Here is a 26,919-nt window from a genome sequence, read left to right on the forward strand (position 1 = left end):
ATTTAGGGACATAGTGTTTGACAGAATCATTTTTGCAGGAGTTGGTTTGTGAACGTTATGAATCCTCCAGTTCAGATTCTGTCCGTCACCATCTTTGCCAGTTCGGAGCGGTTTGGAGCAGGAAGTGACCATATTTGGACGAGCTGGGGGAGGAGCCAGCGGTGGATCTGACCGATCTGATCGGAAACCTGACGATACTACGTCCCGCCCACCGATAGCTGTAACCTGACTGCACCACAGGCCTGTCAATCAAACAGACACGCCCCCAAAAACAGGTCTTCTTGAATCTTCTTTTCTAATGAATGAGGGATTATTTTCAGATGGACCTCCAGAAAACTAATAAGAAGGAGTGACTTTAGCTAACAACACCGAGATAACTGATGGACACATTTTATTCACTTTGGATTTGATGAGAGAAGTTGAATGGGAGTCTATGGAGCCGGAGGCTTTTTGGAGCCGACCTCTAGTGGCACTCGCTGGTATTGCAGCTGAAGACACTTCAGCATTGGCCTCATTTTTCGGAGCCAGAAGCTACGTGCACTTTAATATACAGTCTATATAATAGTTTAGGTGTCACATGACAGTGCTGGTCACATGACGATGAGAGGCTGTATATAGGAGAGACGGTGACCCTTGTCTCTGTTCAGGGATGCTGTCAGCCATCAGATGTCCTCCCTGATTTTTCTCTGGCTGGCCGCTGACTCCTGGTCAGTGACCTTTGATTGCTTCCTTATGCAAGCTGCTTTTAGTGTGGTGTTCAAAGACAGCTGATGTCTATTTATAGTGTCGATTCAGTCTCAGAAACATTCAGGAGTCCAACTACTCAAACTGAAAGTTTGTGCTAATTTTATTTCAACAGACTGGAAAGTACTTCCATGTGGAAATAAGAGGACTAATTCATGTCCACGTTTCCACTTCTCAGAGTACTAAAGGACACAAAATGGAAATGCTTACTCTATAAAACACTACACACAGCACAAAATTCTTCATCAGCAGCTGTTCACACACAAATCTCTGACTAAGCGTCTGAAGTCGGTCCTCGGAGGTCTAAGCCTACCAAATGTTTGGCAGCTGGGAGGAAAAACTGCTGAGTGCGCCGCTTTGCTTTTCTAGAAATTATTTTCTCAACCTGAAAACACAATGAACTGTTCCTGAACTTTATCAGAAAGCCACTAAAACCCAGGTGAGCCGGGGAGAATTACACCACAAAAACAAATCAGCTAAAAACTAAAGACTTCAAAGCACCACACCTGGTTTCCTCACTACAGGAACTACGAGTTAAGACAGGATAATAATCAACTGTAACACAGTAACAGATCTCTTAAAGAAACCTGTTGTGTTATTGTCCCGAGGTTGCTCTGTTTACACGGTGTTGTGTTGCTGCTGTGAGCTCGTTCGAGCCTCGCTCAGGGTGGAGCGGTTAGAAACCATTGGAGAACAGTTTCGGTCCTGCTTGTTCCACTTCACACCACCGTTAAATATGAAAAGTCAGCAGACTCAATCTAATTAGCTGATCTGGAAAATGAGTCCTGAAAAATGGAACTCATCAATGGAACAGCAATCCAACTAATTTAATCAATTAATATTCAAATTCATTTATCTATCAGAATTCATAAGAGGATTAAGAGACGGAAAAATTTGTCATTATGATGCAAAAACAAAACAATTAGTTTTCAGAGTTGCTCAAGGAAACTATCAAAACCAGTCATGTGAGATCAACTTTCTGCACTGAAACTCCCACAGATCACCTGCCAATCAAATTTGAGCCAGCGTTGGATTTTTCTGTTGAAAAGGTTTCTGTTGCATGATATTGGCGTCGTACATGTAACACACATGGAGTGGGTGAGTTGTGTTTTAATCGTGAAAGGAATCTATTTCTGTGAATTAAAACCCTCACGAGGCCTCGATGGAGGAACGGCCACTTATTTTGTCGTTTTTCACATCCTGGCCGTGGTCCATGGTGAGTCTGTCTCCTCTCCTCATAAATTACTGCTAACCATCATGAGGGTTATTAATCAAAGTGCAGCTGGGTTCTATCTGTTGTTTTTGCCTGACATCTCTCTTTGCCAAGTCTGGGCAGGACGTTTAGTCACCATAGTCACCTCAACTGATAACTGTAATCTCAAAAAACAAATGTAAATAGGATGTAGTCTGATCAGGGTTTCACATGGCACAGCAGATGACTTCATCCAGGAAAGAGCTGCAAGATTTAATGCAATGCTCTCAAGCTAAAAATATGCAGCCTAAAATGTTTGCAACTAACAAAAACAAGCTTTTATTAAGCACAGTGAAACGCAGAGCTTATTTAAATAACATTTTAAAGTGCAGAAAAAGTTAGAATATTTCTGAAAACCATCGGAAGAGTAAAAGTCCTGAGGCCTTTTTGAAGTCGAGAGGCGCAGGTGTGTCCACCTGCTTGGTAAAGTAGGAGGAATAGATAAGTAGAAGATGTGTCAGAGCCGACTTCAATCATGACCAATCAATTTAGCTCCTTTCATTCTCTTTAAAGCCGCTGTGGTGCAGAGTAGTGTTAGTTTCTAATGACTGAAGAAGGAGCAGACCGACACCACCAGCCAAACTTTAAACTGGAGGAACATTGGACGAACTTGTCTGGAGGTTCAGGCTCTAATCACTGAATGTATGTTACTCCGAGTCGGCCTACACCGTGATGATGTTTAATCAGCTTTAGAAGAGATTACTAATATCATGAGTAACTCTTCCCCTGGTGTTATGAGAACCGCTGCCCAGTGAAGGAAGCTGTTCAACGGTACAAGACAAAAACCTCTCTTACAAACACTGTTATTAATTAAATGTCAAAGTGAACAAAGAACACTCATCCAATACACTGAAATCAGCTGCTGGAACCATGTTGAGAAGTGAAAAGAAGTTAATTATGCACACTTAAAACTCCCGATGCGATTAATTCATTAACAACACTGATGAAGAGCAATTTGTTCCAAAAATGTTGTGGTGTTAATAAAGAAAATGCACCGGGAGCTTTGAGTGTGAATAGTTTACTATCCAATCATTCTTTAAATGACTAAGCTTTCGTGTGGACATGACACAGTTACACTCTGTGTTCTTACACAGCTGGTCGATGACTAAACCAGATGAAAAGGCTTTTGAACTGTTACCACTTTATGTATAATTTAACAGCAATTCATTTATAGTTTAACTAGAGTACCTTTTATATTTTATGGCTGAGATTCACAACTGTGTCATGAGGCTCGTTTTGACTATGAAAGTGTGATTAAATATGTAGAACAACCACCAAACCTATCTGTGGGATTTTGCACCATACTGTTCATGTGCACTTTACGTTAAACGTTAAACTATCCCGCTGTTCGACCTGGTTTGACTTGGCCGAGGCGCAAGATGCAACTTTGGCACTGAAACTTCACGTCCACGGGTGCATCTTTAACGAGAAAAGCCTCCGTCGCCGCACTAAAAGGCCATCGCATCTGGAGTTGCAACGCTCCTGCGCTCTGTATGAAAATCTTGCTCCATTATCATGATGTCACTGATCACTGTCACTGTTTGAGCTTGTCATTAATATGCAGCCCCGTTAGTAAAGCTCCAATAAAAGGCCGATCCGCCTCAGACTGAGAAGCTTTTTTTGGTTGTGATTAAAAAGATTTTCTTTTTGCAGTTAGAATACAGATTAAAAAAAAAAGAGGCACAGAGAAAGAAGAATTATGTGTTTGGTTGAAAGTGCGCAAATATTTCTAATAAGGCGTCACACAAAAACACAAACACACACAGACACGCACAGAGCAGAGCGAGGATCAGATGTGGCGTCTCCTGGCTACGAGCTTGTTGACACGGCTGCCAAGATATGAAGATTTCTACTTTCCCTCATGACCTCAAGATGAATACTAGCCCGCAGGGTGTATGTGTGTGTGTGTGTGTGTGTGTGTGTGTGTGTGTGTGTGTGTGTGTGTGTGTGTGTGTGTGTGTGTGTGTGTGTGTGTGTGTGTGTGTGTGTGTGTGTGTGTGTGTGTGTGTGTGTGTGTGTGTGTTTCCTTCATTTCCGCAGGTGTGTATGTACAGTGTTATATGCACGTGTCTCTGTCTCATGTACAGTATTTCAATGTGTGTGAGGAGTTTGTAGTTTCATCCTCGTTTAAGAAGTTTCACCAAATGATCTGAGTCTTGCTGTTAAGTTCAGTGAAGGTGAACTTCGGGTTTCCGTCTGTCTGTCAAAGCTCCTTCTTTCTCATCCTGGGAAATCATTTTGATCCAGGCATCAGTAGCTATCAACACCTCTTTAGTTGTAAATCCATGAGCTCACAGTTGTATCTCTTTGACTCTGCAGGTGAATATCATGCATCCCAGTGGCAACAAGCTGCTGTTGATGTCTGTATAAATAGTGTTTGCTTTATTTCATAGAATATATGTGTGCCGTCCTTCTGTTGGCTTTACTTTCTCTGTTCTGTATTTACTAAGTGTGATAAGTGGGGAAGATAGATATAACTTCAATTCAGCTCCACCTTAATGAGGCCTGAATCACACCGCCTGCTCAGGCACGCTTCTCATCTGTGGTGTGTCAAGAATAAAATGCCTATTTTTTTTTTTTAGCTAAAATATCCTGAGAAACTATCTGCGATCACATTTGTACTGTATAATAATAGTGTAGGCTGTAATTATATCATGAGGACACTTCACCAGGTGAGGGGCGGAGTTTTCCCCGCTGCTCCGTGTCACCACTCTGTCTCGGTGTGTGTGTGTCTGTGTGCGTGTGTGTGTGTGTGTGTGTGTGTGTGTGTGTCTGTGTGTGTGTGTGTGTGTGTGTCTGTGTGTGTGTGTGTGTGTGCGTGCGTGCGTGCGTGCGTGTGTGTGTGTGTGTGTGTGTGTGTGTGTGTGTGTGTGTGTGTGTGTGTGTGTGTGTGTGTGTGTGTGTGTGTGTGTGTGTGTGTGTGTGTGTGTGTGTGTCTGTGTGTGTGTGTGTGTGCGTGCGTGCGTGCGTGTGTGTGTGTGCGTGTCTGTGTGTGTGTGTGCGTGCGTGCGTAAGTGCGTGCGTGCGTGCGTGTGTGTGTGTGTGTGTGTGTGTGTGTGCGTGTGTGTGCGTGTGTGCGTGTGTGCGTGTGTGCGTGTGTGTGTGTGCGTGTGTGCGTGTGTGTGTGTGTCTCGCTATGAACGAGGGTGAACAAAAACCACGTGCCTGCTTTTTGGTTACAATTCATCACTTGTCGGACCTCAAAGATCCAACACTGATGGTCATTATCGAAGAGACAGATTCACTGGTTGGACCTGCAGCAGGTGTGAACACACACACACACATCAGAGGTAACGCACACACACCGGGCAGGCAGTGTGTTCCAACAGTGGTGAAAACATCTGGAAAAAGCTGGTAAGTGCATTTGAATTGAGATTTGTTTTTGCCAAACTACTCTTTCCAAGGCCAAAAATTATTTCTGATCTAACTAGTTCTATACATTTAATGTACATTTTCAAGAGAATATCATACAGCTCGTACTGTCAGTGCATGTGAAGGGCTTCGGTATCATCATGACGTTCTGCTGCGTTCAGTGTTTCATCATAGTTCTTGACAGCTGATGTTGTTCATGTGGAGCAGATGTTACAGGTGCTGCATTTGGGTGCACGTCGCAGCACAGTTTTGAAATGACAATCAGAGAGCTGACTGGAGAGCAGAGAAAAGTCACGTCAGATTTTTCAAACATGAATATGTTCTCTCCCCAGAGATCTGCGTGTGCGTACAGATCTCGACATCCTCTTTCCTCGCGTTGCAGCTGAAAACAGGCGAGATTGTGTCGAATGTCCTGCGGGCAGCAACGTGAAGTGGCACGGTACAAATCAATCCTACCTCATCTGGATGGGTCGGCGGCAGATAGGATCAGCTGGAGGGTGAGTGAGGTAAGATTCAGGCTGCACGAGTGATTAGAGCTACGTGGGCGGGCCACCGAGGAGAGGCAGCGTACTGCTGCTGCTCACCGACACCACTGACATGCAAATGTTCTGCTTCTAAAACAAGAATATGTTGGTGTGGAGGTTTAGAAATTCATACCGAAGAAACGAGGCATTTTTCGATGGGAGATACTCCCGAAATAATTCAGATGACTGTATCGAAGTTTGGTACTCAAATTGATTTAATAAACGTACATATTGGTTTGAACTAATGATCTTTAGTCAGGTGAAGATCAGTAATCTGAAATATGGAGGTTTGAACGTTCTTCGTTTTAGCACCGTTTTACTGACTGATGTTTTTTTTTTTACTGTAATTGTTTTTAATGTGAATGTTAAGCGTCTTCAGCTCCAGTAAAACAGAAGAGCTGTGGTTCACTCACCTGTTAGGATGCCGGGGAGCAGCAGAGCTGCCAGGAACACCACACATGTCTTCATCTTCATCTCTCTCCGCCCGCCGCTGACCGACTTCACACCTGTGGCCTTCATAGGCTTCTTCGGCTCTCCCGCTGGGTGTTAGAGTACGAAGAGCCGAGTTCACAGAGGGACGCCACCAAAGGCACCTACAACATCACATTGAAATGCAGAAGACTCAGTAAGACGTGGACAAATAGGCGTATTTTAAAGACTTCCCGTCGTGCAGACACGGCAGGAAGGCTGTCACATTTCTGGACAGCAATGTCACACAGTGGAGGAGACTTTCACAAACATCACTTTTAAATGTTGTTTTGAGCTTTCAAAGACATTATTGATGGTAGATTTTTCAGCTGGATGTACTTTGGGGAGACAAAGCTATACATCCAGTCTTCTTGAATCTTCTTTTCTAATGAATGAGGGATTATTTTCAGATGGACCTCCAGAAAACTAATAAGAAGGAGTGACTTTAGCTAACAACACCGAGATAACTGATGGACACATTTTATTCACTTTGGATTTGATGAGAGAAGTTGAATGGGAGTCTATGGAGCCGGAGGCTTTTTGGAGCCGACCTCTAGTGGCACTCGCTGGTATTGCAGCTGAAGACACTTCTGGATCAGAACCATTTTACAGACCTGAAGCTACGAACTCTTTTATATCCAGTCTGGGGTAATAATACAGAAGATTATTTCATTTATAATGTAACTATATCTTTATCCCATATATCATAATCATAATTTGAACAATGAATTTAACATGAAGTCAGATTTATATTATTTCACTTTGTGACGTCACATTTTATATTTGGGATTGTACAGTTAGACACTGTTTTGTATTTTGTTTAACATTTAAAGCACATGTCTGTGATGAGGACTAGACATTTACAACAGGGCCCACATCAACATGGGAAGTTGCACACACACACACACACACACACACACACACACACACACACACACACACACACACACACACACACACACACACACACACACACACACACACACACACACACACACACACACACTTTAACAGGAGACACTGACCTGAAAAAAATGGATGAACAAACAAAAACATTTCCTTCAAATGTACTGCAGGTGCATCTGCCATTTCCAAATACAACACAGTCCTGGTGTTCTGCAGTGTCCAACACGTGTCAGCAGCACAGTATGCAGAGTGACCGAGCTGGCAGCACTGACTGGAAGCTTTTCCTGACTAGAGCTTCTACACATATCCAAAAGCTGTGACGTTTTCCATTTTTAATAATACATTTAATATCTTCACAATGTTTATAGCAGATTAATTAACAGGAAGGTAGTTGTGCTGTGAGATCCTCTTAATGACCTGCAGAACATTGGCTGAATGGCTGTAAACTGCACAGCGCCCTGATGCTGGCTTTGATTAGATTTAATTAGCTATTGCTGCCATGTGGAGAGCTCAGTGAGATGTTGTGGGCATAAAGGAACACTAATTAATCATCATTTATTTTATCATGTAATTAACTTGCCGTTTGACTATGGGTGACAGAGTTAGTGGGAGTTTCTACGCCGAGCCTGTTTACCATACAGACTCTGACACACTGCTCGCCTAATGAGCCAAACAGCCTTATACTTCATTCAGTTTGTTTTCAGTATGTTCCTGTAAGCTGCTGATGCCGTTAGTCTGCTTCAGGTCAACACACTCTATCTCTGTCCAGATGCTTCTCTTTATAAATGCAAGCGTGTGCATTATGCGCCGCCATTCATCTCCCTGTGGTAATGTGTGTTTGTGCACCGTCACGGGCCACAGCTGTATGGTAATCACGGGTAAACACATTTCCCAGGTAATCTCCTCTGGATATTAGTAGCATATATTATCTTGTCTAGCAACAGATTAATCCCTGATCTGCAGCAGCAAAAAAAAGAAAAAAAGAAAATGAAATATTTCATTTCTTCTTGCCGATTTGAGCAAACAGGAGACTCCTGGTTGCCGCAGTTCTTGTGGATTCATTGAGTGAAGTAGAGAAAATGCCATGTGGAAGCCCGTGTTTATCTAATATGGTTTGTAATCCTTTGTTTAGAGAGGATTTGTGGCGGAGGTGCAGTGAAGAGCCAGAAAGACGTCCAAGAAAATGTACTCGTTTCATTTCATACCATGAACTTTTTTTCCACTGCCACTGCCGACTCTACTCGCTTTTAGTACCAGGTGCTTTTCCTGATTTCATTTTCTGAAGCAGGTGGTATCCCCTTTAGTCCACGTGACGCACTGATTGTGATGATTCTCTGCGACCAATCAGCGGTTTGCGGTGTTTCCTCATCACTTTTTAGTATTGGCTGAGCTCGCTTAAACCTCAGTGGAGGTGACACCAGCCAAAGTACCAGGTAGCAGGTAACCTCCACAACGTCAGCCCAACGGAAAACCAGAAAAAAAAGGAGTCACGCTGAGCCATCGAAAAGATGCTGCACGCCGGCTCTCATACGGACCTTCAGACTAAATCACATCAATTAAAACGGATCAAATTCTAGAAGGCTGAGCTTCAAGTAAGTAAATGTCAGCATTGCATAATTTCTGACTCCACTTTGCGCCACTAAAGATTTGATGAAAGCTGTCCTTCAGCTGCATTATGGGATGTCAGCAGGCGGTCAGAATATGTCATTACTGTTCATCCCACTGAAAACATGGCTGCCAGATAAAAAAAAAATGAAGTACAGAGGAGTCACTCACGTCCTTCTGTTTCCTCATGAATTAATGAATACAATGCAGTTGGAAAACTTGTGGTCAGCAGCACCACAGTACAGCAGTACAGTGGGGGTGAGCCTGGAATAATAAACTACCAATATTTATATATATTATTTTAAACATGATGAATTGTGTAAATATTGCAGTAAATCATTAAGTGGATTTGTGAATCTATTGATGGTAAAAAAATTAAATTAAAAAAATTAAAAAAAGCCAACTGTCCACAATAACAAGTGGATTAGTGTTTGTGGGGCCTTTATGTGATCCACTATGAACTTTCACTGCAGTGATTGTTAGACTGATATTGTTAGATTCTGTAAATTCCCAGAGGAAGTGGACTGACCCTCACGTCTGCCAGTGTGGAAGTAAAAAGTCAAAGTATCCGTTAGCTTTTCTTGCAAGTGATGCATTAAGAGTGTGATGGACTGACACGTTGTCCTCTCAGGGCCAGAAGGCTCCTGACCTCCCGGTGCATGTGTTTCAGTCTGCAATGGGACCTCGGAGGACGGCACATCAACCAACTTAAATGTAAAAGTTTAAATATTAAGAGACTCTTAGACTATTTTTTTGGTCCAGATTTTGTTGTTGTTGTCATGAATGCAACAAAGCCTCAATTCACATCTGGCCAGATAACAGGATGTCACTGATCAATTATTAATTGACTGATTTATTAATTGATTAATTATGAGTTGAATTAATGTTTTGACATTTTGGCTTGGGTCTTGCGAAGAGCACTCAAGCCTTAATAGCCGACCTTACTTTTAAAATAAGTTGACAGATGCAACAACTGGAAACGAGAGCGTGCCAGGCCGACATATTCACACCGGGAACTCAGGTCTGAAACACCAGGTCAGGTTGGTTGGTTTGCTTCTATTAAGCAATTCATGAGCCTGTAATAAATCTACACTGCTGTTATATTTGTATATTAATAGAGTATTATTAACCTTTGTTCTGCATAAAGTTGTTGGCCAATTGCACAGTTACACATAATTAAGGGCTGGGGTGTTTTAAGTGACAAGAGGACACAGTCAGTTACTACATGAAGTGTACTAACACGTAGTAAATACTTTACTGACTGTGGATGTGAGCAGAACCATATAAATCAAAGCACAGTGTTTTCATGGGCTCCACATACATATATTACTGCCTCAGTCACATTATGAGTGGATTACTGGTGTGAATTTAAACAGCCATCAATTCAAGGATGGCACAAATTATTCCAGACAAGAATCAACACACGTTTCACATTGAAGGAGAACAAAGACGATACTAACAGGTTCCATTTTAAATCCGTGGCCAGAAGTTGTCAACTGTGAAGGATGTTTCTGATTCCTGTTGTTTCCATGACGTCTACCCTCCTGACCATCTGCTTCATCTGACCTTTTCATAAGGGGGGCATGCTGTGGATGTGTTTGTGTTGTTACACTGATTCACAGAGACACAGATGTAACGTCCATCACACACAGATGATACTCTTGTTCAGAGTGAAGCTTCTCATCTGTCCTCGTCGATCAAATGCATTCTCTCTGTCACACACATCACCTGCTGGAGCTGAAGCTGGAGCCACTTCAGAGAAGCATTCATGCGTCAGTAATAATAAAAGCTTGCTCTGTCTTGACTGTCTTAAAGTCTAAGTGTTCAAATAGTTTTTCTTGGGCTGTTGCTAATGCAACACTGGCAGCCAGTCAGTAAGCCGTGCACTGTTCAAGATTTCTCAGCCGGCCTGTTAACATGAGGCGAAGCAGCCAGCTGGCAGATTCCATCTTCAGTGAGACAGTCAGCCAGGGAAAGTGTGTGTGTTGGTGTCTGAATGACATGAGAGTGTGTGTGTGTTGTGTCTGCTGGTATATCTGTGAGGCTGCATATGTTTCCAGAAATAACTCGCCAAGACTCAGATGAAAAAGTCTGGAACAAACTGTTGTTTTTATTGTTGGTGTTTTACTCATCACACGCAAGTAGAGGGGAAATACTTGGAGGGATAGAGCTCTTTCCATTACACTGATTAATACCATGCCATTGCTACTGCATGCAGATTTAAAAATAAATCTTCTTCTCTGTTTTGGCTTTCCATTTGGCCTCTCTGAGTCACCAGAATTCCCAGGGTCCAATCTCCATCCACCAAAAGCATTTTTTTTCCCAGCTGAAAACACTCAGCTAAGAGAGAGCACTTGTTGCTATGATACTGAATATCTGCAGACGTAACGGTTAATTAATGTGTTTAAAGCACCTCGTGTCACAGATAGTTTGTGTTATCAACAAACGCTGAGTGTAAAACTGTCAGTACGGAGTGGAGTCCTCGCTCTGAAGACCGAAGCTCGTAGGGAGACCCGCCGGTATCTGTGGGTTCAGGAGATTTTGTGTGCAAGGAAACACCTCAGCGAGAAACCATTGTTAGGTTCAAGAGCTAAAGATGGAGAGCAGTTTTGTACGAGCAGGACACAGTTTGAAGTGTTGCTGAGGAAAACTGGACCCTTTATTTTTTTAGGGAAGATAGATGACTTTGAGGCCGTCAGCTCGGAGGGATGTCTCTCTGTTCGTCTCAGGTGTGCTGAGGTGAAAAAGATGACGCGAGGTCTTTGTGGTATTTGTCCCGCCCCTCCTTCACTGTGATTGGACGGCTGGTAAAAAGTGACAGTGACGAGTGCAGCAAGATCCAAAGTTGAACACTAAAAAGAATGGCAAACGTTCAGTGCTCAGCAGCTCGTCACACTGGCTGTGTTTGAGAAACCACGGCGCTCCCATTAAAAACTACTTTTAAAAACACAGCGCTCTGGGAAAAGCGCTTCAGTGGACACGATCCTCAGTCCTGGAAAGTTTAGATTAGCTGGCCAACAAAGTCAATTTGTAATAACTTATGAATATTTTGAAATGTTTTCACAGTTTGTTCTGTTTCAGCTTCACTTTTCTTCTCTGAATTCAGTCTGGTGACTCGGCTGGTACTGGCGTTTTCTCTGAGCCACTCTGAAGGGCCGACCAATCAGAGACCAGCGTCGGTGGTCAACCGCGTATGCCCCTCCCTTTCTTCACTGTGATTGGACGGCTGGTGACAGTGACCAGCGCAACTCTTGGTGAACTCTTGGTGACCGGAAAGAAACGCTGAATAAACGCTCTGCACCTCGTCAAGCTGCTGGAGTTCATTAAAACAATTTAATAAATAAGCTGCGCTCAGTAAAAAACCCTTTGGTGGACACGGTAGGTAGGAGCAGCGGTGGTGAAGTGTCGGCCGGTTTCCACGCATGCTGATTGGTTAATGTGAACCCAAGGTCTACGCCCAGTGGGATGGAAGGAAGATCCTCTCTGGAGGGCGACAGACCCGTAATCATTCAGTCAAAGTCTGGTTGGCACCAGGCGAGCGTTTTTTAACTATATTCACATTAATACAAGTGTGAATGTCCAAAATATTTGATTGAAGCTGTCATTTCCGCTCCACAGGAATAACTTTGGTGGCATTATTCAGCCTGAATAAAAACGCTGTGAAACCACACACAGAAAGATCATTCAATGTCAACACCTGCTATTGAGTTTTCAGTTTTGCTGCAGTCATATTTAAATGAACAGAAACAGCAAGACATGGCAGACTAGTGGTTCTGTTATCTGAGGTCAAGTCTGTTTTGTTCTTTTGCAAACTAAAAGTAGGAGAAAGGTATTTTATTCATTTTGTCTTATTTTGGTGTTTCTGTGAGGACAAGGAGATTTTCAGGAAACAGTCTAAACATCATAGAAATCTTCCATTTGATCCAAATGAATGTGAATATCACGGCAGCCTGACAAAGCAGCCTTTAATCATGACATGGGCTCTCAGTTCCTTCTCTGAGCTTCAGTCCACAGCAGGAGGCTCACAGTGCCGGTATAGATAATCACTCTCGCCTCCAGACTCACACACACACACACACACACACACACACACACACACACACACACACACACACACACACACACACACACACACACACACACACACACACACACACACACACACACACACACACACACACACACACACTACAAATACCCGTGTGCACATTATTCTGCAAAACTGACATCTGTGTTGAGAACATAATCCAGAACAGTGTGTTTCTTCAGTACAACTACGGTATGGAGAAAAACAGCAACATTATGAGACCCATTGTAACTTCAGATTTATGTGTGGAGGCGGAGCTGCAGCCATACGGTGGCTTATATGCTTCCAGCGCCTTCTGGTTATTGCACACTTTATGAGCTCAGCGTGACAGTGAAACTTTCAACACAAGCTGCCACTCCTCCGAAAACACTCACACACTTCCTAAAAAAAATGAACTTCAGAGAGAAATGCCCCCTTTCCCTGCAGAACCACGCTCTCTGCCACACACACACACACACACACACACACACACACACACACACACACACACACACACACACACACACACACACACACACACACACACACACACACACACACACACACATACATCTGCCAGTGAGTTACTGAGGGTGGAGGACGCTTTCAAAGATGTTTTTATGACTTCCACAGTAACAAAAACTCAATTAATCTCATGCAGGAGCGAGCCTTACGTCGGTGAATAGTTTGTAACGGTATACCTCTGGGGGAGTGCAGAGTATAGGGTGGGACATTAGCAGCAGCTAAACACTGGCCAGATGGAGGTGAAAAGAAATCTGCTGACTGGACACACACACACACACACACTTCACTTTTTCCAAGTATGTTTTGTCTGAATAAATGTTTGATCCCCGTCTCGTCTACAGGAAGCCCGTCCCATTACATCCCCAGGAATGGACCTTTGATAAGGCTTTCCATGTAACGGGTGAAGGACATCCCTCACTGGCTTCCCGACCGGTAAACACGGCCAAACGTGTTGCGTCGAGCAGCTGCATGAGCTGGAATTTAATTCTGGTGTCTGAGGTACTGAACAAATGTTTATGTACCTGAGCAGGCTGGAAAAGAACTGGAGCCCAACTGATAAACTGCTCGGCATCGAACGAGCCCTGAAACACGCTGGCTGCGTGGCGTCATTTTAATTACAGACAGCTATTTTGTATGCGTGCCAAGGCGGCCAGTTACACTATTTCAGTATATTGTGTATGGTGTGGGATGCAGCCAACAAAGGAAAGATATTTGGTATTGTGCTCCTACAAAGGGTCAGTAATTACAATCAGTATGCTACTCAGTTGAGGCTGAGATTCCTGCTGAGCAAAGCTTATTTTTAAACATGAAATTAAAAAAGGCTCAAGTGGAAATTAAGTCAGTGGTTTCTAACGGCGATATTGAATAAGAGGGAATGAAGGGGGCAGTTGTTGACATTGTTCCTCTTGGAGTGACATCTGCTGCTGGATTCCTCTCCCAACGGCAGTCAGCCTTGTTGTGGCACAGCTTTGTGCTGCCGGACACAAAGTGAGTCACAGAGTCATCACTTACAGCCTTTTGTGTGGAAGACATGAGCCGACCAACAAGACAAGAGCTACAGGGAAACAGCTTCAAGGACCGGCTAACAAACACAGTCGACTGAAAGCTTACAAAATCATACTTATTACTGGATTGGAGCATTTGTAAATTAAAAACCTGTTTTCAAGAAGCTTCTTCTTTACAATGTGTTATAAAATATATGCTCTTCAAGTGCTGAACCAGCTCTTAGATGCATCATCTTATGTTTCATCAAACTGTGATTAGCAGCAAATAACTTGATCACATCTGACAGCCTGATATGTAATTCCTTCTAATCACACCAAGACTAAAACAAGCAGACCAATGAGCATACATGTTGGTCATTATTAAAAACAGCTTGGTGCCTTCTTTATTTTCTGCACTTGTTTCCAAATTATTTCACTATAACTACAGTTCAACCAAAGTTTAGAAAGACTTAAAAAAAGGCCTGATTCAGACTTTTCCTCAGGTGCCTCCTGTCTGTTTTGTCATGATTGAACTTTACAACCATCTACAGGATTTTAAGATGTTCTCCAACACAAGTCTGCCAAACGCATCTGGCAATGTTAACGAAAGTAAAAACTAAAAATGAACCGGTTCCAACTCGGTCTATGCGACACGCTTCCACCAAGTTTCAGGGAAATCAGAACAGACATTTTTCTATAATCCTGCTGCCAGACAAATGAAAAAAAACACAAAGATATATTTTTACACTTCAAGTCTTTTTGAATTTGCAGTAATTTATTTACTGTATGTTTCTAAGAACTACAAAATGCTGGTAACCAGCACAGGAGCTGCTGTAGTGAGTTGTATGAGCAGCACAGCCTGGTTTTCCTACCCCGGTTGTTGCCTGACAAGATGTCTTATTTCAGGAGGTTGTTGGTGTGTGCAGACTATATCCACTCCTCCTGGGTGGCAAAAAAGTACTGCCATCAAATCTCTGTCATAATATTCCAGTAAATATTACCCTGAAAACTAAAATTAACCTAATATCAACTGAAAAGGCAGTGAATTACAGTGCTTGTATTAGCAATATGAATATAACATGACCTATCATAATATAATAAGCATGTATGAAGGAGAGTAAATGTGATTTTTCAGCACATTGTCCATGCAGAAATTTACATCCGTCAACCGAAAGCAATTTGACTTTTTCTTAGATATGAAAAAAACAATAACATTAATGCGTTCAATAGTGGGGATTAAATTCTGCTGTCGTGCACACGCAAAGCAACTCTGAAAATATGTATATTATTAGCAACATCCTGTAGCCTGCAGTGACAATCGGTAATATGATTCACTCAAAAGCCAGTCAGCCAGTTTTGATAACAGACCTGCCTCAACACATATTCTACCAGGCAGGAGGGGGTGGTGCAGGTGTGTGTGTGTGTGTGTGTGTGTGTGTGTGTGTGTGTGTGTGTGTGTGTGTGTGTGTGTGTGTGTGTGTGTGTGTGTGTGTGTGTGTGTGTGTGTGTGTGTGTGTGTGTGTGTGTGTGTGTGTGTGTGTGTGTGTTTCATTCCTAAAAAGCAGTCTGGATTTGGTTGCAGGAAAATAACATTTGGTCACATACAGAACATGCTGTCCTCAACCTGATCCAGGTACACTTAACAAGGTTAGCTTGAGCATGAAAATGTGCAGCGAGACAGATGAATGCACTCTGTCACACAAAAACACACACACACACACACACACACACACACACACACACACACACACACACACACACACACACACACACACACACACACACACACACACACACACACACACACACACACACAGTTAAATGTAGAGGAACCTCACTGGAACAACAGAAAACACGTGAGGTCTTGGTCTCGCCTTCGGGCAAAAGGAAAACAAGGCTTTATGTCACAAGTGTAACATGGTCTGTGTGTTTAAGCAAATATATCAAAATAACATTTCTGAATTATTACAATTGAAATGCATGATTCAGCATGATTTAATATATGAATTTATTCATGAGTTAATGAATCATGTGGGTTAACTTTAAGACCAATCACCCCAGTATCACAGCAAAATGTGAAATAGACACGCCCGTCCACTACAGCAAAACGTGAGATAGCCATGGCGTGTGTATTTCAAAAATAATTGTTTGATACTTGATATTCTTGACCATCTTTCAGGTGCTTTGTCTGCTATCTTCATCATAAAAGCCCAGCAGCTCACCCTGTAGTAGATGTACTCTGTAACATAACTACATTCATCATGTACAACTACTCTTCCTGAAATGGAACAAAATGACATCGTGATGTAGATGTTACTATTATACAACCAGTAGCTCCACCCCCAGAGATCTAATTGGTCAACTGAACATCTGGAACAAATCATCATGACATCACACTGTTCTTATCACTACAAATGTCACTCCACCTCCTCAATGGAAATATATCATTGGAATAGTTTCATATAATATGTAATATAATATAGTTTCTACTTGTGGTAGTTCTATTAAATGACTCATTTGGTGAAGTCGGGTCTCTTTTGGTACTTTTTGGTCGCTCTGGCAACAATGGCATGAATAGCACCCTCGAGCGATTATACAACAAGTTACCATCTAAATAAAATATGTAATCTAAATGTATTCATATTGTGGAGCAATTCACTCTCAAAATGTATAACTTTGTTAGTTTGATCTCCGTTTCAATGGCAACACGTGATATGACTAATAACAACAATAAAAACAATCAGTAACGTCAGTAGACTCTTATGTAACGTATGCAAAGTTTACGACTCCAGAAAGTAGTCCGACCCTTAGCAACCACCTAGCAACAGAGAGGACTTCTAGTCTCCAACTGAATAAATATAGAACATAGAAACACTAAACTGATCAGCTAGTTCAGTCTGGTTGGAACAAAGATATCTGATGAACAAAGATATCTGATGAACTAAGATATCTGATGAACAAAGATACCTGATGAACAAAGATATCTGATGAACAAAGATATGTGATGAACAAAGATATCTGATGAACAAAGATATGTGATGAACAAAGATATCTGATGAACAAAGATATCTGATGAACAAAGATATGTGATGAACAAAGATACCTGATGAACAAAGATATCTAATGAACAAAGATATCTGATGATAAACAAAGATACCTGATGAACAAAGATATCTGATGAACAAAGATATCTGATGAACAAAGATATGTGATGAACAAAGATATCTGAAGAACAAAGATATGTGATGAACAAAGATATCTGATGAACAAAGATATCCATGGACTCATGTGTTTTTAACATTTTAGCTCCGTGTCATGTGTTCAAACCAAACCGGTCTAGCTAGCCTCCTCTAGGATTGTAAGTGCGTGACTATCCGTGGTGTTACGGTACGGGTGCTCAGAGCGACCAAAAAGGACCAAAAGAGACCCGACTTCACCAAATGGGTCATTTAATAGAACTATAACAAGTAGAAACTACATTAGATTACATATTATATGAAACTCTATTCTAATTCTATTTTCCCACTGAGGAGGTGGAGTGATATTTCTAGTGATGAGCACGGTGTGATGTCATGATGATTTGTTCCAGATGTTCAGTTGACCAATCAGATCTCTGGGGGTGGAGCTACTGGTTGTATAATCTATGTTGGCGTGGTTGTGTGTGTCTCTTGAAAATGAGACTGATTTAAATGAAAGTTCTGGATTAGATAGTGTTAATTTACATTATTAAAGATGAACTATATTTCTTACAAATGGTTTGTCTCTATCTAAATAGGGACCGTTTCTATGGAATACACTGAAATGAGTCTTGTGTTTGCAACACAATTGGAAGCTGAGTTTTGACACCTGCTGGCGACAGTGAGAGATCAGAGGCAGCTGGGTGATCTGAGACTGACTGACAGGCCAACATGCTCTTCTTTCAGGTCTCCGTCTCGCTCTAATGTCTGTGTCATCCTGATGAAATGATGAAATCTCTCAAGAGTTACATTACAGAGGAGGAAGAAGGAGAAATGGCCTCATTAAAGCTGGCGGTAGCATCAACAGCAGCACGGAGAGCGATCCTGGGCGAGCCCCGCGGTCGCACTGCGATCGCTGGAAATGTAAGTGTGATGAAACTGAAACACACACGCAGAAAATGATGAAACTTATTTGACATTAGAGGCGTTATTGGGGGCTGGTGTGTGTGTGTGTGTGTGTGTGTGTGTGTGTGTGTGTGTGTGTGTGTGTGTGTGTGTGTGTGTGTGTGTGTGTGTGTGTGTGTGTGTGTGTGTGTGTGTGTGTGTGTGGAGGGGGGGTAATGGGGTTTTGTGTTTTTTCTCCTGTCTGTTTGAAAGATTCCTTCCCCGTGTGAATATAGCTATCAGGATGCTGAGTAGGGAGAAGACTATTTCAAGAAGATCAAAAATAAAAAACGGGGAATCAAAAGAAGGATGAAAGAGAGGGAGAGTACAGCGGTGAAGCGACGGAGGAGTCAACGCTGCAAAATAAAACTAAATATTCAACTAGAATGGATACTAATCTGCTGATCTACGTCATTTCCAATATATAAAAAGACAGCACACAAATATGTTTCCTTCCTGTGTGTGTGTGTGTGTGTGTGTGTGTGTGTGTGTGTGTGTGTGTGTGTGTGTGTGTGTGTGTGTGTGTGTGTGTGTGTGTGTGTGTGTGTGTGTGTGTGTGTGTGTGTACAGTGTGTGGGTGTGGCGGTGTGTGTGTGTGTGTGTGTGTGTGTGTGTGTGTGTGTGTGTGTGTGTGTGTGTGTGTGTGTGTGTGTGTGCACAGTGTGTGTGTGTGTGTGTGTGTGTGCACAGTGTGTGGGTGTGGCGTGTGTGTGTGTGTGTGTGTGTGTGTGTGTGTGTGTGTGTGTGTGTGTGTGTGTGTGTGTGTGTGTGTGTGTGTGTGTGTGTGTGTGTGTGTGTGTGTGTGTGTGTTGTGTGTGTGTGTGTGCACAGTGTGTGGGTGTGGTGTGTGTGTGTGTGTGTGTGTGTGTGTGTGTGTGTGTGTGTGTGTGTGTGTGTGTGTGTGTGTGTGTGTGTGTGTGTGTGTGTGTGTGTGTGTGTGTGTGTGTTTCCTCTGCACAGAGTTAAAGAAACATGGTGCTGCCCTATATTTGAGTCATCATGGCTCATCACAGGTTTTTGTTCAACAAGATGCTTTAAACTATCGTGTTGTCATACAAACCGCCTCCTCTCCGTGCAGCATGCAGGATGTTTGTAAAGCCTCCAGGAGACGAGTCATTGAACTGCAGTTAATGTTCATTTATTTGTTAACTACACTAGTTTTCTCATCTTCACCAGATGTTAATCCTCCTGTACCACATTCATGAGCCATAACCAGTCGTTCCTTCACCTCAATGCCATAAATCTCATCCACACATGTTGGAGAAAGGAAAACGTTTTGCCTTTTATTGTTCCTTCTTTGATGAACGATGCAGTAACACTTTATTGTCACATGGATGTATCATACTTCTGACTGAACAGATAGGTTTTTTATTTGAATCAATACAGCCAGCAATCAATGCAAGGACTATTTTAGTGACTGTGTATCAGGCAGACGGAGAACTGGCTGCTGATCTGTTAAACCTGCTGCTTATGCAGCACTTTGTGTTGGCACAGTGTAAGAAACACCTCACAGCATTCACTACACATTTTACAAACCTATTGAAGCGGTACAGGAACAATCCCTGTTGCTATGGGAACCTAAAGTTTAATAGCTATGCTGTACCTCCACAGTTGTTGCTTACTTGAAAAATAATTTAGTTGTACCGCGAAATGAGTGTTGGCTGTTTTGTATTGAACTGATGTAACTTGTTTAGGATTTCTATCAGTAACCAACAGCATGTGAAAGACAAAGAATCATCTAACAGAACATCAGTCGAGGCAGAATACAGAGAAAGTGAGTCCTTCTGTGCAAAATCACTAAAACGTTGAATGATCTTAGAATAATTGGATGATTATCAGGTTGAGGTTCAGCGTTCAGCTCCAAGGACAAGCAGCGACTGATTCCTCACAAATCTGTGGATGAATTCTGACATCGTTTCTTTTCAGCTGCTCGTCGCTGGAGAGGTTTTCTTTCTCTGAACTCCAACTGTGTTCTGTTGGATTGGAGTCCAGATGAACCCTCGTCAGAGCAGAGCTTCCTCTCTGCTCTGACGAGGGTCTTGTGTGTGTTTGCAGTGTGTTTGGGATCATTGTCATGTTGGAAAATTCCTCTGCTGCCAAGCTTCTTTAGACTGGGAGTCATTTTTTCACTCATTTATTCGGCTAAACAAACTCTCATTCAGTGGCAGCTATAAATGTCATCTCGACACTATTTGCGCTCAGAGTGTAAATAGCAAACCGTGTTTGAGTGCCTTCACTTATTGATAGTGAAGCTCTTCCTATACTTCCACCGCTGCAGCCGTCTTCTGGCTTAAGCTGCGAGGTTCACGTGTCCTTTTTTTTAACTTCATTATATTTAACTGTAAATTATACACTGACTTTTTGTAGCAGTGGTCACAAGTAAACTGATTTTCTTGCAGCATAAGTGTATTAATCTCTGTTGCATTCCGGTTTTCCTTTGGGGCCCATATTTTACTACATAAGAGCAAATATGCCACACTTCAGCTTAAAGATAATATAATGGCTGTACGATGATAACGTTTTTAAGTCTTTTGGCCTTTTATCATTTTTCCACAGCTGTGTTTTGTCACATATGTAATCCATTTATTCTAAAGATACATTTCACTTCATGGTTATGATGCTGATCGACTCTCTGATTGAAACGAGGGAAATGGCTGCAGCGCTGCCTCATGACTCTGATGTGATTATGACCACCAGCTTCATATAGAACACTTCTTTTAATTACTTCTTCCAATTAAGAGCTTTTCTCCTCTCGAGGCACAGCAGCCACACTGAGAGGAGGCGAGGAGGAGAGGAGGAGATGAGGAGAGGAAGAGAGGAGGAGAGGAAGAGAGGAGGCGGAGGGAGACGGGGTCGAGGAGCTGACAGTCTCACCGGTTCAAAGGCAGAAACCTGCTGAGCCAACACACGCATGCATGCAGTCGCTGCGTCGCATTATTGTTAACTAGGACAGAATCCCAAACATGCTCCGAGATCAAAATACAGCATCAAGGCTGCAGACTCACTTTGAAGAACTACGAAACACGATACAGTCACACATTAAAAAGCTCTTCTGAATTTTAAGAGTTATTATGTGATCTGCATAATTTCTAACAATGTTTCTCCCAGTGGTCAATGCACGTCATTACCAACAGACCAGTGTATTACTAAATAAACACTTTTACCATCAATAACAACAGATCTAATTTAATCTTAATCCGTGGTTCTCTCGGTGCAAACAAACCAAATGAAAACACAGTGTCTGTTAATCTCTGAACACCGTATGACCTCTCTTCTATCTGAGGCACTGAGCCGGAGGCTCATTGTTTTCCAAATCATGCACAAAAAAAAACATAAAATCTTACAGAAATAATTATCTCCTGAATCGTATCAACCTCACCCAAAGATAGATTTTTTTTTCCCACCGTTGATGTAAATTGAAACGACAACTGCAGAAAATAGAAAATAGTGAGCGAGCACAGTGCTGACAGGGTGGAATCAGATGACAGATGTTACTGTGATTCAGCTTGAACATGCAGTACAAGTCCTTGTCCAAACTGCTGCCGAGTGTCCTCCGATGCCCTCTGCCACAATGCCCCCCCCTCCCCTATCCACAGGAATGACAAACTCTTAGTTCACCGACCTGCCAACCACAGCAATTCACCGCAACTGCACACCCATATTAATCCCAACCCGGGTTATTATTAGCTGCGCAGCCTCCGGAGAACATTTCCTATATCTATGTTTCCCTTCAGTGTGTTTAGAGGAATGAAATGTAGCCTGTTGACCAATCGCTTGGTCCATCTGTACAAACTCCTCTTTGAGCAAAGCACTGTTGTTTGTGAAACTTCAAACATTTCACAGCTTACCAAATATGTAATAAGCTTAATTTTGCAGAAATATGTTTGTTTGATTGGAGTAGTCTCGTCATTTTAAAACATAAAGTCATGAATGTTTGCTTTTCACAATTGTAATAATAAGTCTGTATTAACCTTTATATGCAGACGTTAGAGTGTTCTCTGAAAACACACTCTTTACTGTCACTAATTAAAGACATGAATCCTTAAAAAAGGCCTCAAATACAGGATATGGTGTCATTTTTAAAAGTATTTTTCTAGACCAGCTGGCCACCGATTTTATTTTATTTTTTTAAATGTTCTACACAGCAGAAACCAGAACAGCTGTGGATTGTTTTTAGCTTCAGATGATGGACATTTGGTTGTCTCTCGAGTATTTTCTGCAACAAGAAAGTGTGTGTAGGTTTGAGCACTAATACATATTTGAACCAGTTTAGGTAAAAGGTGAATTAAACACAAGCCTGGTGTGAACTGGTCTCTTTCTATTGTACTGGGTGTAGATTTTTCGTGAGAGTTAAAAAATGTTCACGCTGTGCTCTTCAATATCACCAGTCGTCCAATCACAGCGAAGGAGGGGCGGAACAAATGCGGTTAAGCAGCGACACCGGTCACTGATTGGTCCGCGCTTCAGAGCGGGTGCAAACGCTAATACGAGCCGAACTAATGGAACACATTGAAAAAGATAATCAGTCTCGGGATACACGAGGAATCAATATATCTAAAACATGAAACATTATGAGGTCACAGAAACATCACGTCTACTCGAATTGTATGTTTCAGAGGAACAAAGATTCTTGTTACGTCTTTCTGTCCCTCAGACAAGAGGACGGAGCGACAGACTTTTCTCCTCTCCGGATTTAAACATGTTAGAAATTATGATTTCCAGCCGGTGAGTGACAGCTGCCACTGAAAACATTTTATTTTTTCACACATTTATTCTGGCCAGCCGTCAGTGAGTGCGTCTCACTGTGCTTCCAACCTCCAAACATCAGGCCACATGTAACTACCAGGCCGATCGACAGCAGCCTGAAACATGACTGAAACTTTGAATTAACGAGGACACGCAGCCAACATGCCTGCTTCATGCAACGCAGCTCGGCACCTCCTCCACACAGGAAGCCTTCTCGCTGTCAATCACTGCAAGAGATTAATGTGCTTCACTGTGACAGAGAGTGGGTGTGTGTGTGAATAGTGGGGGAGGGGGAGGGGGTTACAGGTGAGGTGAGGAGGGAGCGTGGAAGGAAATAAGTGCTGATCCTCGTGGAGGTGTCGCAGATCTAAATCTGAACACTTAACGAACTGACTTTTTATTTATTTCCTCCCACAGCCTGCGTGCTCGCAGCAGCATTCCTTCCACCACGCTTGATGAGAAGCGTCACTAAACAGCTAACAAATCTCAATTTCCTGATAAATGACTCCTGACACGGCACAGAGACGCTTTGATATCTTTCCTGGAAATATTGCGGACACTTTTAATAAGATCACCTCATCTCAGTGTGCCGTGTTTCTGTGGGAGCCAAACGGTGCAGCATTTAAAAGTTAGATGAGGGGAAGACTGAAACACACACACACACACACACACACACACACACACACACACACACACACACACACACACACACACACACACACACACACACACACACACACACACACAGTCAGCAATGCCAAACCCCACTTTATTAGCAAGTCCAATGTGTGAAGGTGAGGTATGAAATGGCTGCTTCGTTGAGCCGGCCTGTCAGCAGCCGGAGATGGAATGTCTCCTCTCCTCTTAATCTGCCTAAATCTCCCCCATTTGGCAGCTTTGTTGATCTTTAAGTCTGTAACGTGGCGGCTCGGCACATCATATATCCATAATGTATAACACATCTGGACTACCTGCACAGCCACGGCTTCAGCAGCTATCAAAGCGGAACACATCAGTGCTTCTGGCCGGGAGGCGCATAACAATCCATGAGGCCAAACATTTCTGAACTTCCTCATAACTGTGCTTCTTGTTGTCGCGTCGCCTTCGCAAAATCTCCTTCGACTTTCTCTTTAATGCCCATGTAGGGAGTGATTCTTGGAAGCGTAATAATTTAATCTCGTTCAGTCCTCAGAGGAGTCGGTGCATTAGTGTGTAATGGCTTAAATAAAATGATGTTCACTCGCTTTAATCTGATGATATTCATGTGTTGGATAATAACTTGTGCTACGAGCTTCACTACGGGAGATGGTACAATTAGACAAATCTCTTTACAGTGGTATAAAGTTATGGGAAGACAGTATCTCGGTATTGTGATTATAATATGCGCTCAAGAAACAGATTTCATGGCACTTAACACATTAAAGTCCTTCCAGCAGAACTTTACAGCATTATGCAGAGAAACCCAACAATTCAAGGATTCCCATGTGAAGCTAGGAGGAAAAAAAAACTCCTCTTCAAGGGAGAAAAACCTCCAACAGAAGGAAATAAAAACTCCCTCTTTATTATTAACATCTCTGGCAAAATGTCTTCCAATGTTTTGTTACTTGTTTAAGTCATTTACAGATGATGGAACCAAGTGTGAATTCACTAGACATGAAAACTTGACATTGGTATGAATGATTTTGGGCTTCAAAGGTGGAAATGGTTGATGTCTATGTATGCTGTATATACTTCGCCACACAAGTTTTAAGCAATTTAGTCAACCACATTACAAGTAGAAAGCCAAGAGGAGCTGTATGACTGAATTATTTTCTGCCTATTTAAGTTAGCATTTGGCTAAACCAGAGGTTAGCGGAATCTCTGCTGCACATGCTCAGTCAGCACGGACAGTTTTCATTCATCCAACGTCACACCAGACACCAGATTTAAAACTCTACGGTCAAATACAGAGAGATTTGTGTGAGAACTCGTTTAGCAAAGGCTTAAATGTTTCATATATTCATTTATAGGCAAAAGTCCCCAACTATGTCTTTCATATCTTACAGATATTATTAGGGCCCGAGCACCGATGGTGTGAAGCCCTATTGTTTTTCATAAAAAATGTATTTTTCTAGGACGTTAGACGTTCTTATTCTTAAGTAAAGTGATTTGCCTTTTTGGGAGGCTTTATCACTGAACTGCATGTGTTTTGCGAGTGGGCGTGGCCAAACGGCTCGAGAGCGCCCCCTACAGAGATGCCCCGGCGGCCACATATACCTAAATTCACCAAATCCGGTGGACACGTGCATCACACCTGGACGCACCAAAAAGTTACATTGCATCATTACGTCAACTCGACAGGAAGTCCACCATTTTGAATTTAGCTGCCATTTTGGGCGATTCTTACACGTTGTACTTTGTCGAACTCCTCCGAGGGATTTTGTCCGACCGACTTGAATTTAGTTTCTATGGATAGAAAACATGTTTGGGATTAAAAGTTATCAAAATAATTTGTTTTCATCGACGTCTGTGCCCATGAGAGGCGGCCATTTTGAGCGTCTCACCATTGAACTACAAGTTGCTTTAAATCTTACGTACATGGACCGACCTTCTCCAAACATCACAGGTATGATAACAGCCCCGCCCTGAAGACCCCTGTGGGGGAATATTCGCTCATAGTCACAGCGCCCCCTGTTGGCCACTGGAAATGACACTTTTCATACTTTCACATTCTACGTCGAGCTGGTTGATCCCATGAACGTAAAGTCGGGTCACAATAACCTAAACATGTAGTTGATGATATATTGAGACATTCGTTTGACTTTGTCAATGGGCGTCGCCATGACGATGCAGGAAAATTTGATGTCTCGCTGTGACACAGGAAGTTGATGTTTAAATGCTAAATGGTCTGTACTTGTATAGCGCTTCATCACCTTTTGGTCTCAAAGCGCTTTAACATAGTTTTTCCATTCACACACTAATGAGACAGATCACCATGCAAGGTGCTGTCATCAGGAGAACATTCACACACTGATGGTACACCATCAGGAGCAACTTAGGGTTTGGTGTCTTGCTCAAGGACACTAAGGCATGTGGACAGGAGGAGCTGGGGATTGAGCCACCAACCTTCTGATTAGTGTTCAACCCACTCTACCATCTGAGCCACAGCCTCCCAGGTCAACGGATGCTTGAAACCTCACGAAATGTGTGACATACATCCGGCGTGGTGAGACCATACATCTGATATGGGTTTTGCGGGTGGGTGTGGCCAAATGGCTCACTGGCCGTGACACAGGAAGTTGATGTTTAAGTAATGAAGTAAAACATTTTGTGATTTAAAAATAGATTGAAGGGAACATGTTTAAAGGAATGCGCCTTATCTTATCTGATGAATCGGACGAGTTACCACAGATTCCGTCTACGACTGAAAAACACAAACTGCTGCTGAAAACCGGAGCATCCAAACATTTATAAACATTTTTTTTTTTTTTTAAAAACACTCAGAGAGAGAAACAAATACTTGGAAATGAAAGTAAAAACATCAGAAGTGTCAGTCGGAATATTTCAAATAAAACTCACAGTGTTGCCGGGCGGCCGGAGATGCTGCAGTGGTGGTGGTGATGATGAT

General features: G+C 42.4%; 1 protein-coding gene across 5 annotated transcripts in view; it reads right to left on the reverse strand.

Annotated features, from left to right (window-relative positions):
• LOC138628405 (cell migration-inducing and hyaluronan-binding protein-like) overlaps window positions 1-26,919 on the reverse strand; it is a 157,480-nt gene that overhangs the window by 73,785 nt on the left and 56,776 nt on the right. For all 5 annotated transcript variants that reach the window (XM_069711436.1, XM_069711438.1, XM_069711437.1 and 2 more), the window contains exon 2: window positions 6,306-6,485. In XM_069711436.1, the coding sequence (XP_069567537.1) occupies window positions 6,306-6,411 (106 nt within the window). In that variant the 5' untranslated portion in view covers window positions 6,412-6,485. The remainder of the gene's footprint in view (window positions 1-6,305; window positions 6,486-26,919) is intronic.

Source organism: Brachyistius frenatus, unplaced genomic scaffold (genome assembly GCF_029030835.1).
Source record: "Brachyistius frenatus isolate BFR_SWC_R1_liver_20210118 unplaced genomic scaffold, ASM2903083v1 Contig_100, whole genome shotgun sequence".
NCBI lineage: Eukaryota > Metazoa > Chordata > Actinopteri > Embiotocidae > Brachyistius > Brachyistius frenatus.